General features: G+C 38.8%; 1 protein-coding gene across 1 annotated transcript in view; it reads right to left on the bottom strand.

The window, feature by feature from the left end:
• gpr39 (G protein-coupled receptor 39) overlaps window positions 1-16,189 on the bottom strand; it is a 32,371-nt gene extending 16,182 nt beyond the window's left edge. Inside the window, exon 1 of the mRNA XM_040149384.1 lies at window positions 15,056-16,189. Within this exon, the coding sequence (XP_040005318.1) occupies window positions 15,056-15,839 (784 nt within the window). The 5' untranslated portion in view covers window positions 15,840-16,189. The remainder of the gene's footprint in view (window positions 1-15,055) is intronic.

Here is a 16,189-nt window from a genome sequence, read left to right on the forward strand (position 1 = left end):
TGCACATTTTAGAAATTTCAGTCACATTTTAAGTCACCGGGTGCACCGATTTCCACAGCAATAAGACACACTATGACAAACAGACAAAAGGAGGGAGAAAAGCTAAAAGAAACTGTGTTTGATTGTGTTTTGTTTTTATGTGCTCCATAACTAATGACACATAGCATGTAGTTTCCATTTGGTTTGAACTGAAAGTGGCACTCATTTGCATATCTGTACAAGGACAACAACAAGTACTGATCTCCAGGAAGGTCTGGTCTATTTAATGATGGATCATATTAAAGATTTACCATGGTTGGATTTGCTCTTGCATTAGTGTGGCTGACCATTTGTTATCTCAGTGCCTTCTTACCTCTTGTGAAGGACTCATTTTTTTCTCATCAGAGTTTTTGTTGTCGTCAAAGGTAGAATTCATCTTAATTTCATCCAGCCAACCACTGTTCACAGCTTCAGTTTTACGATTGTTTCGTTAGAAAATCATCTAGAAAAAAAGTGGTAATTACTGTTCAGTCTACTGATGAGAGGGATGTGATGTTGTTGGACAATATTAACAAAACTGCTGTGACTGTAGCATAACCATGACCAATTCAAGAATAAAAACATTAATTCAAAAGAATATAAAAGGCTCTTAGTAAAGAGAGGAAAGTAGGAGTAATATTCAACATTCAGCCTTGTCTTCGTCGTAATGTTATACAACAGGAAACTAACAGGTGTCACATTGCGTTAACACGATGCTTACTTACACATCCAGCAGACACAGAGCAGCATAACATCCAGCTGGAGTTGTGTTTCTGTCACCTGATGAATCTAAATCCAACCCTCACTCTCCTTTTAGCTCTGTTTTCTTCTCCAATACCTGAAGGAAATATCTAGCTCATTCACTGCTCAATGCTTCATTACATTCACCAGCTGGAAAACCAAAACAATAAATAAAAAACGGGGCTCATCTTCTAATCAAAAGTCATGTAACACTGTAAAGTCCTGTTATCTTACGCGATTGTATCTTAGCTTTGTATGAGATAAGCCAATCAAGAAGTTTCTATAGAATAATAATATTACCATTAATATCACATCCACTGATAAAAAATCGGATGTATACATATACTCTATTGGTGCATAATTGTGGGCTAGCAGCACCATAATTCATTATGTAGATATTGCTGCCACAGAAGAAAAATTACAACAAATGTGGAGAATTTCTCCTTTAGCAACAATAACATGCTAGTGTGAATCATCATTCATCCTACAGGGCACAGCTTCTGCTCTCATCTACTGCATTTAATTGCTTTTTAAGAGTGAACATGACAAACAATGCCAGTTTGTTTTGACTGAGGCAAAGCTTCTTGACGCACCGCATCCCACAGGACATTAAAAAGTTCCACCAACCCCACCTGCTCACGCTTGTGCCTGACAACCTCACCCTCAGCAACATCCGACACTGCAAAGGCTGCTGGTTTGGGAATAAAAAGCGATTTTCAAACCTCAAGTGTGCTTTGATTGATCCCTGAGGAGGGGTCGTTCAGCTGTGTTCAGATCTGATTTGGATCTGAAGACTTGAAATTTTGCCTTCTATACGCTATTAATTTCTCACTCAAATTTTCCACTGTTAATTGTTGTGAAATCAGTAGTCCATGAAGTTGCAATCTGTCAAGGACCAGCAGCTGCTTGGCCCATGGAAACATAATCAATATTATGTTTCCATCTGTTACTGAAAGATGTCAAGGTCTCAAAATTGAATTTTACTCCTTTCAATTTTACTTTTCATCTAGGTCAGAATTTGTATTTGTTTAAGACTTTAGATTATGACCAAAATACCTGCAAACCTAATGACCGTCCCATGAGCATCCGCTAAACTGTGTGGTTAGTGCTAATTAGAAAATGCTAGCATGCTAACATTCTAAATAATTTAGTTAAGATATTAAACATTATATTTGCTAAACATCAGCAAGTTAGCATTTTCACTTTGAGCCTGTTAGTAGGCTGACATTCCTGTCTCAAAGCAGCGCTGTGCCCAAGTGTGGCTTCACAGGGACGCTTTTGTGAGGCTGTACATTCTGTATGTTAATCAATATCTTATTATAAAACAAACAAATTGATAGATGCTATCATTCTATGCTAATAAGGATTTTTGTCCAATTCTTTGGATTGAAATTGACCTGAACCAGACTTAGATGTTCTTGACTACAGCTCCTAAAGGACAGTGTAAAAACCTTGATGTTGAAGATGTGCAGTGTTTTGTTCTGTTGTGTTTATAATCATCATTCTCGTACCAATTGGCAGAAATTTAATTTCAACTGATCTAGAAATACATTTTTAACTTATTTATTTAGTGATCACAGATTCGAATTTTATCTAGAGTGGGCCTACATCTCTCTAGACCTGAGGTTTGAGACTGGGGCATTCTCTATCTGCTGTCCTGATGACAAAACAGTGTTATGAATGTGTCATAAAATGCCTCAGTATATCATGAAATATTTAACACTGTAATTAGAGAAAGTATGGGCCTAAAGAGTCTCCCACAGTGTGAGTTAGCCGCTGCGAGTGGGTGCAGGCACACCAGTAAGTCACACATCTAATCTCTTCTCAAGCGTTTAGTGATGGAGGGCTGGGAGCATTACTGAAGCCTCTACTCCAAATGAAGGATCGTTTCATAAATTTAAACTTCACCCGTAAAACATCAATTGATATCTGTTCTTAAAAAACAGTGAGAGGTTAAATGAGGTGAATAACATACGAATATTAGTAATAACTGTTTAGTTAGTGAAAATGTGAAAATGTGATTACCAGAAGTATATTCAGCTGGTCCAAAACTTTAAAGCTGAGTTAGTCAATATTTTTGGCTGGACTGCAACAGTGGTGCCAGCCATATAAACACAAATGTCCATGAGTGAGTGAGTCAGAGTGAGTGAGTGAGTTACATTACTGGTCAGCCAGATACCGCATGACTGTGTGCTGACATTACACTGTTGGTTGGCCAGCCAAGGGTGGGGGGTTCCCCATTGGGTCGTTGCTCTTTCAAAATGAATCAGTGCAAACAGTTTCTATTACATCATCAGGGGGGCTGTTTATAGGCAGTATCGCCATCTTAGCGCCTTTGTCGCTAGATTTACGAACTTTTCACACCCATTTGCTGACTTTTCCTCACAAAAGCACCTAGAGACAAATGTAGTGACTTTTTGACAAACCTTCGCTACTTTCCATGGAAGACAGTTGCCAGTATTTTATTAATATAATATTTTATAAATATAGCCAACATTACAGCAGAGCCGTTGTCTTTGACTTAAGTGTGTGGTGATTTTGTCATATGACGTTGCGGTTCTAAAATCAGGATTTCAGCAGTGTAGAGCAGCAGCTTGGAAATGGCTTGGAAGTGACTGCTCGTTAACATGTAGTCTCAGTGGGCCGATGTCAGTCAGTATTTCATATTTGTTCTGTTGTCTGACAATAGAAAAAGAGAAAAACCTGTATATGAGAACAGCTTTATTGGGAATTCAGCTGTGTTAAATTACTGTATATGTGAGCACAGACAGTAGGAGAGAAGCAAACAGATAAAGGGCAGTTGAGCCACATACTAGGTTTTGACCTAGTCTTGTTATATGAACAATGGATCAAATGATTGTATATATTGAAAGAGCTCACTTGTAGTAAGAAAGCCACAGAAAATGTACAATGGAACAACCTGTTGATTTTATCATCAATAAGTAACATCAGGATATCATATATATTTCATTGTTAATTTTAATATAGCCTTATCAAGTTCTAACTCAATCAGTGTTAACATTTTATAAATATCAAAGCTGCTCTAATCAATATTTTTATATTAAATAAATAAATAAATTGACTATGTGTAATGTGAAAACAGCTGCACATAGTGGAAGACCCATTCAGAAGCATTACCTGACTGCAGTTCCCCGCAGCTCTTTCGAGTACTTTAGCATCTTTCAGCTAATTGTTTTGGTTTTACAGCCTGTAAATCTTCATTTGGTTCTGCGTCACCACCCTCAGTAACCTTGTTACCAGACAGGGCAGGAAGCTGTTTTCAACATAAAAAAAAGTTGTTACCTGTCCATCAACAGACAGCAGACAGACAAAGATAGTGGAGCATTCAGGAGCTAAAACACTGTTGCCCTCAGGAGTTGATGAAGACCAAAACAGAGCTAAATGGACAGTGAATACTGGACTTAATATTGGTGATTATGGAAGCAGCTATTCACAACTAAATTATAAGGTGATAATTCATTTATGTTGTGTGAACAGCTTGTTCCATTGGCCCAAAGTTGCAAAAAAGCTATTAGAATAAGATTTGGAACTGACCACTTCATCCAAACATCACTCAATCCCTGCAGTTAGTGCCAAGTGGTGGCGTGCTGAAGTATATAGGTGTTTGTGGTACTGTAAAGTTTGGTGTATAAAGCGGATAAATAAACACTCCCACACAGTATAGCCTGTCATTTCCCCTCTGAGCACTGACACACCATGAAGCTACACAGTCATCCTCTCAGCCATCAGCAGGATTGTCTCCCAGGCGGCTTGGTGAGTGCAGACTGTCACTCACAGGAGGGCTTGCCTTTAGCTATGAAGCCTGCCAAGCTGCCTAAGGGCTCTGGAGCCTATTACTAAACTATGCAACTGTCACTCAGTGCAAAGTAGATGCTGGGAGACAAGGGATGGTTGGAGACGAGGAAGGTGAGGCACATTCATCAACCTGCCCAAAGAGCCTCAACAAATCCTCCCCGAGGTTTATTTTATATTTCATAGTAAAAGAGTTTGAAAGAGACCACCCAAGCAGCATAAACAGTCCACCAGGGAATCAATTATTATTAGCTCAAATTATTTCATAATGAAAAGGTCCAAGCCTTCATGTGTGCAAGAACAAAAACTGATAAAAGAGGAGGAGGAAAAGAAAGACTGATATAGAGGCATGTCATCTTATGTTAACATTAAAATGCGGTTTTGTGTGTAGATTTGTAGCAGCTAGCTAGCTAAGCAGCAATAAATCTAATGCTAGATAATGATGCTACGATAGCTGCTAGAGGATATGAATCAGAATGGCAAGCATGCAGTGGTGGAAGTATTCAGATCCTTTTATTAAGGTAAAAATACCAATACAGCAATGTAAAACTACTCCATTACAAGAAAAATACAAACCCTAATCTAAACAAGCACACCAAAATGGCCAGACCCAGTCTTGTATGGCCTTGTGCTTGCAGATAGGTGGAAATTTGCTGATGGGAGCAGTTCAGACAATGCAAGACCAAGAAAGTTAGCAGTCCTCTTTAAAGAAAAAGACACGCTGAGATTCTCTTCCACTGTTAGATGGCATCAGTTTATTATGTTTGGTTTCAAGGTTTAACTTTTATTTCCTAGCATTTCCGGCATTCAACCACCCTTCCTCTAATAATGCTAAGGGATTTTCTGTGTTTTCCAGAATTCTTTTAGTGACATTGGTATCAGGGCCTTTTTTTTTTTTTTTTACAAAGATTTGACCCTGCATGACTAATAAACGATGAGCCTTGTTTGAGCTTTCTAATTTCGGAGCTCCCCCTTGTACATGTCTTTCATGTGATGCACTCACACAAGCATAAACAAGGTTATCTCTGGATAAGAATGAAACTTAATTGGTTGCTGAGTATCTTAAAGTCGGTTGAGCTTTTATTAATAATTTCCACTTTGACCTCCATACAGCCAGGTGAGGGAAGAGGAAAAAAGCACAGGAACAGCACGGTTTCAGACTCCAAGTATTACCACTATAACCTCCAGGATGTCCAGATTCAGCTGATTCAGCTTTCGATCAACTACTTGCTAGTTTTACTCCACCACAATCGGGGTGTGACACTGGGGGATCTTGTCTTATCTCCTGTCTACATATGAAGATGCTTCACATTGATGGAGTCTAATCACCACAGTCTTTCCTTGTTGCTAACCTCAATAAATACTGTTATACACCTCCAGTTGATCTCTCTTTGAAATAGAAGAACATTTTGTCTGAAAGGGGAAATAAAAATGTATGTACTTTATGTACGTAGCAACACATCAACTGATCTCACAAGTGTGTAAATTCAAGAGTCCACTTTTAAAGAAGTTTTCAAGATGTCAAATAATTTTAGCCAATTATTCTGTGTTTGGATCTGTGTGAAGTACTGTGTGTCTGGTGTCTGACACATGGATCAAACACAAAAGATTATTAAATGTAGTTGTTGGAGCAGGACTGCACAAAAATGTTGTGTACCAGCAGTCAACTGTACTTTAAATAACTGAGTAATTATGCAGGATTGAAGAGCTGTTGTTCTGCATTTCACTCCAGTCTGAAGCTAAATGGTATATTCACACACACACTACAAAGTTTCATGTGATACAGTAGTATCTATTTAACTTGTGTTACAAAGCATATAGCATTCTTCAGCTCTCCAGATCATTTTATGTGTTGTTTGATACTCAATCGTGATAACACAGGTGAAGGCACATATTTTCAATAAAAAGTACTGAGGAATAACAATAGCACTCTCTGCTTTGGTATTTTTCTCAAGTGTCCGAGCACCCCTTCTTTTTCGTATCTCTTCAGCCTGAGTGATTGCTCCAATCACAAATGGCCTGCAAAAGTCAAAGGTTACAGGTCAAAGGCTGAAGGTAGCAAAGCAGAATTAATATTCATTTCACAAATGCTGGCTCACAGTGATTGAAAAAAAGGAATCTAGAGCAATTAACCTTCTGTCCTGGACGTGACAGGTGGGCCACTTAACAAAGATATTCTCTGCTTTTAATTACTTTCCATAGTCGCAGAGCCCAACCAGGATTAAAAGTTATCTCAATGTAAACTCGAGTGGTGGCAGGAACACGGCACCTTGAGAGATAACTGACATCGGTGCTTACAACTGGAACGACTGCTTTCAAGTGTGCATCAGAGTGGAACTCAATGCAATCTGCAGCAAGTCCTTTCTGTCTGCCAACTGCAAGAAACATTTCAATTCATATTCAAACTCAAACTCAGATCATTTTTGCAGCAGAGTAAATAGCAGTCAATAAGGAGGTGAGAGAATACTGTAGATGCCAGCAGACTATGTCACGACCCCCGTGGTAATATTCAGTAAAATGTAATACTCCATTATGAAGATGTTGAAGTCCAGTTCACAGTGTTTTGGTGCTTGAGTTTTTGTTTATGGGGACTGAGCTGTTATGACTTTTGAAGTAGTTATGATAGACATGATAATGCTGGAGAAGAAGGCAGGTGAGGGGATTAGATCATGGCCATGTCGTTCTCAGGAAATCATAATCAGGTAACCAGTTGGTTCTGTTAGACTAAAAACATCTTGATTATTTTGCAATCACTTCAATTACTTCAGATCTGGGTACAATAAAGATTTAAATAGTACACCAGTATCTCAAGTATAAGAAAAACACAATCCACTCTATATCATCAATATTTATACAAGCATCAAAATTCTAGTCTGTTCGTTAAAAGTAAAGCAAAAAACCTTGAGGGAAAGGGTGTGTAGATGGAGCGTGTACAGCGAACATCCCACACAATTCCTACTGACAAAAAGCAGAAGAAAACTGTTTCCATAAAAGACTATTACACATGGAAGAATGTCATTAAATATTACCTGATTAAAAATCCATCAAGTTTTAGTCACTCCAAAAACATCTGCTTTCACTATACAATTTGGAATAACCCTTTAATATGCTTTAAACCTAATGAAGGATTATCTACTGAATAAAAACAAAACACCAAAGGGTCCAGGAGAGGTCCTCAGAGATGTGGGTTCCCAGGAATTTAAAGTTGGGAACCCTTTCCACACTGTCCCCGCTGATAAGGAGAGGGGCTATATCCTTATTTCCTCCTGAAATAGATTGTTAGTTCTTTTTCAGGTGTTTAGTGCCAGATTATTCTCAAAGCACCATGCTGTGATGAGACCAATCCCAGTTTTGTCGTCTGAAAACTTTATAATGGTGTTTGTGGGATGGTTGTTTATGCAGTCATGGGTGCAAAAGCCGTAAAGGAGTGGAGTCAGCATACAGCCTTGCGGGGTGCCAGTGCTGAGTTTGAGGATGGGGGACAAGTTTGACAGTTAGGGGTAGGTTAATTAGGAAGTCCTTAATCCACCAGCAGATGGGCTGAGAGAGGCCTTGGCCAGCTAGTTTGCTGACCATTCTGCTGGGGACTATTGTATTAAGGCAGAGCTATACTCTATGAATAGCAACCTTGCATAGGTCCCTGGTTGTTCAAGGTGCATCAGTGCGGTGTGAAAGCGGTGGCGATGGCATCTTTTGTTGACCTGTTTGGTCTGTAAACAAACTGGTGCTGGTCGAGGGTGGGTGGGAGACTGCTTCTGATGTGCTTTAAGATCAGTCTTTCAAATAACTTCATAATAGTGGGTGTAAGTTTCAGTGCAAGTGGGCTGGCGCAGTCTGTGAGAACCCATCCTAGTATTCCATCATGGCCTTCAGCTTTCCCCGCATCCACAGCCCTGAGCACACATCTCTAATGACATGGCATGCTTAATTCTTCCAAACTATATGGATTAGGTAGATCCAGTCAATTTTACTGCTCTCTGAGCTCAGAAAAACAATATATATATATATATACTTATATATATACATAATATAATATAATATAACTTTTTCGTGATGCTGCAATATCACTACATTATTTCTCAATATACAGTATGGTTTGGAAATTTAATATAGCCTGGTTATTTTCATGAAGTATATGCAAAGATTTCATATGCTTTGCACGCGAGCATGTGACTAGAAAGAATATGAAGATGTGAATGCAGTGTGGTGTTCTTCGGATGGAATCATCTATTTTTGTATTTTTTTATATGAATTTTTTCTATGTTCTTTCTTATGGAAGTTTTTATTTTACTTTATTATTTGTAACCCACAGAAGACAACCACAAACGTGTACAATGACCCACAAATATTTCACTTTTTTATTTGTAAAATCATATCCATGAAAATATGGAGTGATTTGCAAATACACATAAGGGACTTTATAAACATTTACACGTTTGTGGATCATAAGGCAGCCTGCAAGATACAATGTAATTCTGTTGCATGAGTCAGCTACCAATAAAATACTGACTGATTCCAACTGATACTAAGGTACTGATAAATATAGGTACATTGTTCCCCAGAAATGGGGAACAGTGGAGTAATGCTATACTGCAGGTGTGCACAAGGACTGGGCTAAGACAGCTTAATTGTCCCTGTACACAAATTATCTTTGGTGCGTTTTTGAGAAGCACCACGAACCACCAAGTTCGACAACATATTTTTAACTAAAGACTACAAGGACCATATAACCAGTCTAAAGGGCTTTTATTCCACAGTATCTCCACAATAAGCCTTTAGAACTCTCTTCATCTCTTCAAGAACTAGCATCAGTCTAGCATGACTGCTGATATTTCTACAATATTAGGCAGTTCACAGTCAAATATTAAGACTGGGAGCTCTGAACAAGCAGCGTAGGTTACAGGACAGTGTTGAACCCAAGACATTGCTTTCAGCTGTTGAGCCACAAGCCAGTCCAGAACATTCCTCTGTTTCAAGTATTTTGCCCTAGAATCTGATTGATTGTCATAAATTATACCAGCCTTTGAAACAAAAAAACATTTCACAGTATTCCCCATGTTACTATGTTTTGCTAAGCTTTACTTTCCGCTCGAGTTGTCCAACGTGTACTTCAAACATTATCTTCTATTACTGAGGGAATCTATAAATTCAACTACCTGCATAAACATCTTCTTCAGTTTAATGCTTCATTACAGCAGTGTCAGCTTTCTGTTTGGTGAATAAATTGCTTTTTCTTTCTCATAACTGTGATTATTGTATTTTCACACTGTAATACAGCTCACATTAGAATTAATCACTGTAAACATTTGTTCTGTATCAGCTAAATTTCTTGCAGCAAATTTATATTCACACTGTATTCAACAGAGAATATCAAAAAATAAGAGACCTAGAGTGCATTAAACCGGTGCAACTCTTCATCAGCTGTAAGTGATCTACTAAGTTGAAGTTGCAAAGTATGTGAGATAATGCCTTCTGGCAGCCAGTTCTGGGTGTCACCAGAATATATCAGATGATTTAATATTACACTTCCATAAAGGTGGTGGACTTGAAACATACAGATTGTTACTGTTGTTTTTTTTCCTTGTTTTACTTTAAGAATGGTCAAAATGAATGCAGCAGAGGTTGAAGACATTACACAACTGTTTTCACAGACTAAGTAGTAACAAAAAGTATTAGAAGCAAAAGTCAAACAATAAAACTCTAATTTACAGTACATAAAAGTTAGAGGACATTGAAATAAAAAAAATTACTCAAGTATTAAAAATAATAACAACAGTAACAAGCTGTAAGGAAAAGATAGACACCTTATAAAGTTGTCATGGCTCTTGCATTTGCAAACAGTTGCCTACTTACACACCCAGCAGACGTACAGCAACATTAGCATTCATTTGAAGTCAGGTTTCTATCTATTTAATCAAGTCTACTATTCACTCTCATTTTAGCCTTGTTTTGGTCTCCACCAACTCCTGAGAGAAATATCTGGCTCTGATAAATGCTTCACCTCGTTCACCAGCTAGTCGCTAACTCTGCCAGTGTGCCATTGGCTGCTGGGCAGGTGGTGGACAGTGGGTTCGTCAGAGCTTTACCGGGGAACAGTATTGATGAGAGCGCCGAGACTGAACCAAAAGAGGCTGTAAAACTAAAATAATGGACTGAAAGAAGCTAAAGCCTTACATAGAGCTGAGGAATTGGCTGATAATTCTCTGCGGGATTGTCGCAACCAGTGACCCCTTTCACATTCACATAGTAACCTGATCCACTTTTAATATACGAATATTGATTAATGCATTGATCTGTTAAGTAAGAAAGTATTGTATATGAGTGTCATAGCTGATGCTGTTGGTGTTGTACCCATTTCTGAGAAATAATTTTCATGCTGCTTCTCTTCACTCGTTGACTGACATGGTGGCACTGGTATGGTCAGCATGTACTTTCTGCCACTAGTTCCTCATCCAACTTAGCCACTCCTCATTATCATTATTATAATCTTTCTGTCAACCAAGATCATCGTCAATATAAATACGCTTGTCTTCCTCTTTTTTCTCCTGCTCATCATCACGTCATAGTCACCGTCATCATCCTCAACCTCCTCCTCATTATCATAGTCATAACCACCACCCCCTTCCTCTTCATTTCCATCATGTTCATTAACCGTCACCATCCTCATTGGTCAACAAAAGCTAATGTGAATATGTGTAAGCAGGTTCAGAATTACATCCATATAGCAAGACAGAAACAATTATGTTCTGCCAGGCAATTAAGCTTCCCAGAGATTGTGACCAAAGAATAAAACCCCCTTTTATGCATTAGTTGTAATGCCTCTGACCCCTTACTCCTCATCTATTAGAGGTCACCAGATAACAGGTTCTCCAATACTAAATAAATAATTAGACTGCTGAGGATGTACGATTGACTGGTAAATGAATCTGGGCAAAACCTGGGTGACACAATCCTGTATTCAAGGAAACAGTGAAAAATTAAACGGGCGTGAATGAGTAGATGGAATATAATGCTCATTCATTAATTATTTTCTATATGAATAAAAAGCAGGCTTTTGTCTTAAGTTAGATGAGTTGATATGTCAGTATCTTACTGAAAGATAAATGGTAAGGTAGTTGGCAGAAAGTTTTTCTTCTACAGGGCGCTATAAAGCTGATTAAAGGTCTCAGCGACTCTCGGTGTCTGATACATGGCTGTCCTGAGGACTTGAGCTTAGTCACAGTCACAGTGCAAAGGATGAATACTATAGATTTTTGTCATGGAGAAAAACATCTTCCGGAGTTGAACCTCCCAAAATGAAAAGAAAGATCTGAGATCTGTTTATTCATATCATTGGATACAAAAAGTATTAGTGTCTTATCATTATTGTTCTGTTGTGTGTTGTAGTATCACTGTCACACTTTTAAGATCACTTTGAAACTAGTCCGTGTAGCTGCAAATTAGGCAAAATAATAAAGTAAGTCCTTTTATTACTTATTTAAAAAAAAAAAAAAAAACCTAGGTCCAAAGTACTGCTGGGATTTGATATGCAGATTACTTTTGGTTACTTTAAGACAGGGGATTTTCAAAGATTGACACTCCATTCCAACTGTTGACCTTGTTGATAAGCTACCTTTCAGATACGAAAATGTGAGCTACAACAATTATTTCAGTGTCAAATAAAAAAAGTGTTTAAAAAGCACATGGCGCTTTTATACTGGGCTTTAGAGTTTTGCCATTTTACTTAAAAAGCAGAGTACTTCCAAGGGTTTTTGTCCTCTTTTTTACTTGCATTGCTTCTGTAGTCAGGATACACTGCTTTTCAAGGCAACATATTAAAGTGCATATTTTGTATCCCACTGATTACACCACAGTGAAAACCTTCCCACTGACAGATGGAAAAGCTACGTATGACACAACAGTAATTATTAAACACAAGTTGTTTCATTTACCTTGCAACTCTGTCAACAAATAGCCAGTATAAAATCACCCTGAAGATGTGAGATTGAGCTGTTAATGCACTCCGTGAATTCCAGTGTGATTCAGACCGATACTTGTGATTATTTGGTCTACACTTAATATCAAACTGATCAGACATTACAGTGACTTTGTTCACACAAAGAGTGGTTGTGTGTGTGTGTGTGTGTGTGTGTGTGTCAGTAAACACACAGGACATGTGGTGATGAAACGCTCTGGAATGTAGAGATGTGGCACGACATAGACACAACAGACTAAAACTAATCTTTATTTCCAAAGGAAAAACAGTGTGTTTGTGGTCTCAGGAATAAAATATCTGACAATCACATTGTTTTCTACCAAAACAAGGGCATTTCATTATTAAATGTTGCCCTCAATACACATGCTTCCTTTTTAGGCAAGTTTATTTTCAAAATATTAAAAAAATATCTCAACTGCTTGTTCCCTCATATGTAACAGGCCTCTGTGCAGCACTCTGACTGCCATGTGCCCACCAAATTTGAAAATGTTGGCTAGCTGTCAGCTGGAGGTAGCAGCTTTCTTCAGAAAAGTTTCCCATTTGCAATAGGAGAGCCAAATTTTATAAAATGGCTGCTCGTTTTACTCCACTATGCATTTAGAAAATGAAGGAAAAGAGTTAAAAGACCATTGAGCCTAATTTGTGAGGGTGTAAATGTACACTTAAGAAAATTTAGTATATTATACTGTTAAAAGCCTTTTTTTTTAGGGTTTTTTTGGGGGGGGGACTTTTAATTACAATTTCTACACAAACCTGGAATGATGCTTTTTAAAAATGAACACCTTGCAGATTACTTAAGCTTTTTTGATATCTTTCATTATTTCTTTTATATAAGTTTCTTCCCTTTAAAAAATAGGTGCAAAATTAGAGATAAATTATTTGATTTTTTTTTTTCACGGGCAGCAAAACAAGCTGTATAAAGTGGGTATAGTGAGCAACTGCCTATTTACACATCCAGCAGACACTGAGGATCATTGGTATTCATCAGAGATTTTTCTTTGACAACCACTGCGTGCTGCCTCTGAAAACACGGTTGATGAGAGCAGTGAGAGTGAACCAAAACAGTAAAGTTGCAGGTCAAAAAACCAAAACAATGAGCTGAAAGACACTAAAATGGTCCATGGAGCTGAGAGGGACTGTCTCATTGGGCCAGAGGGCATATTCTAACCTCTTGTCTTGTAAATGCAATGATGGCTGAAGCTTATGGTAAGTACACACCTGTTAATGCTAACAATGGTTATGTAGTGATAGCAAAAACTTACATATAGCACCTTTAAAGATTTTACATGTTGCATAAGCAAGAGAAAATGTCTTTCTTAATCCATTGTTTAAAAAACTGCTTTTATACAGGGAATAAAAGAACGTTTATATTAAACTGCTTCCTTCTACAGTTCCTGGAATTTAGTTCCTTTGTGCCCTGTTTTCTATCAGTGTGCTGTTTATTCATGTGGTCACTGTCTGTGACTGGTTTGCTGTATGATTAAGGCACTTGGGGAGTTCTGCTGTATGTTTTGGAGTGTCTCTTACCTCTTTTAATTTCAGCCTGTCTGTCATGGGGCATATGAGCATGTGTTAACATCTGTGAGTCCCTCCCTTCTCATGTCCAATTCTACTTGATGTCCAGTGGACCAAGACGGCGCTCATGTGCTCAGGATGTCCACCCCAGTGCTCACATACCGTTTATTCTGTAAATTTTGTTATTACAATTTTATCGGAGTTTTCCTGAGGCCAACTATTGGCCTCAGGACACCCTTTGCACACCCGACTGCCCTTCTCTGTGACGGCTTTTGTGGGGTTTCTCTCTTTTTTTGTCCTCTTGGGGATTTAAACGCAGCATTTTTTGTTGTTTTTGAAACTAAACTTTAGCTGAGTAATTTTATTTGAATCTTCTGAGTTAAAACATGAGCATGGAGCCCTTCAACATTGTAAATAGGGGCTACCTTAACAAACTTGTGTCACCCATGCTGTCATATTTTCAGTAGCTATTGTTCTGTATCACCACATTTTGACTGGTCAGCTGCTAACAAGAAATAGTTGCAATCACAAAATGGTTTATCTTCACTGTTTCTTTTAGTTCAAGAACACGCCCTAAACAAAAGCTGTGTGTGTATGTGTTTGTGTATGTGAGTGTCTAGGAAATCAATCATTTGAATTGTCATAACATTGGAAACATAACCTAGACTTGTCTTTATCACTTCCACTTGTGGCACAGAGTCAAGGTGCTTTTTTCACTGCTATAAACAGATGAAGAGGCTGTCTGACATGTCCATACATTACAGGCAGCGATGGTAGTAAAACAACATCACATAGACACAACACCATGCACAATGGCCCAAAAATATCACTTACCAACATTTCTGTTAACACTTTTCAGAGATTTCTGCTGTTACGTGGACACTCAGATCCCAAAGCGTATTAATACTGCAACAGAGTTCTAAAATCATTTCTTTGATGAGACACAGTGGGTGGAACAACATTTCTTTTTATGATAATAAAGCAACAACCTACCAAGAAAAATGATGGTCTGCTTCCTGGCCATCTTGACCTTGGAACTTCCATGTTTAGGTGGTCTTTGGGTTACATTTATGCCTCCATCCAAGGAACCCAAAGGTTTCTGCAGGACCAGGATCATAGCATGACACATGAAGGCCACGCAGATCAACACGATCATGTACACGATGAAAGCCACAAAGATGCTGACCCTGTACATCACCCAGCGCTCCCTCAGATTGGTGCAGAAAGTCAAATTTTGGACAGGTGTATCTGCTAGGAACGGAATGTGGCCCTGCGTTCCTGTGGCAACCAGCAATGGCAGGGCCACAAGCACAGACACTAGCCAGGCAAAGGCAATGAGGGCAGAGGTACGTTTCCCACCCAAGGCTTTGAAGCGAAATGGGTGGCAGATAGCCACATAGCGCTCAAAGCTAAGCGTGGCTACATTGAGGATGGTAGCATAGCTGCAAGCCTCAAACAAGAAGTTGTAGATCTTACAGTAAGCGTTGCCTGATGCGGATGTGAATGGGAACCAGATGGCACTGTAGAGCTCAACTGGCATGCCGATGAAGAGAACCAACAAGTCAGAGCACGCCAGGCTAACCATGTGGCCTGTCACATTCTTCTGCAGGTAGCCATTTTGCTTCAGCACTTGTGTCACTCTGATAGTGATGGAATTACCCACAATACCTGTCACCAGGATGAGGCTATAAAAGACCGTGAGTACGATTTTGACAGGATAGTTGGGTTCAAGTTCACTCCAGTCTTTCTCATCTGGGTTCTCCATTTCCTCACTCATGGTTAGAGTGGTAAGCTCAGATTTTCCAGGTATTGATTTGTCCCTTAGCTTATCAGCTGTGGTGAGCGCAGTCGCTGTGATCAGAGCCACGATCCAGAGGTGAGCAATCTTCCGATAAAACAGTATATACTGAAGACTGAAGACTACAGTGGGTGTATTATTTCATGAAATTCCACAGCAGAAAACATGAGGACTCATCTGTACTTTCTATTTTGTTCTAAATAGTCAGTGTCTTAACCTTGAAGTCCAGTGTGTGGCCCCAAGCCTAGTCGATCTCCTCTCATTTTGGATGATCATCTGGGATCCCCAAGAGTCCTCACAGATCCTAGTCCAGAGTCGGGTGGTTTCAC

This window comes from Xiphias gladius, chromosome 16 (genome assembly GCF_016859285.1).
Source record: "Xiphias gladius isolate SHS-SW01 ecotype Sanya breed wild chromosome 16, ASM1685928v1, whole genome shotgun sequence".
Taxonomy (NCBI): Eukaryota; Metazoa; Chordata; class Actinopteri; order Istiophoriformes; family Xiphiidae; genus Xiphias; species Xiphias gladius.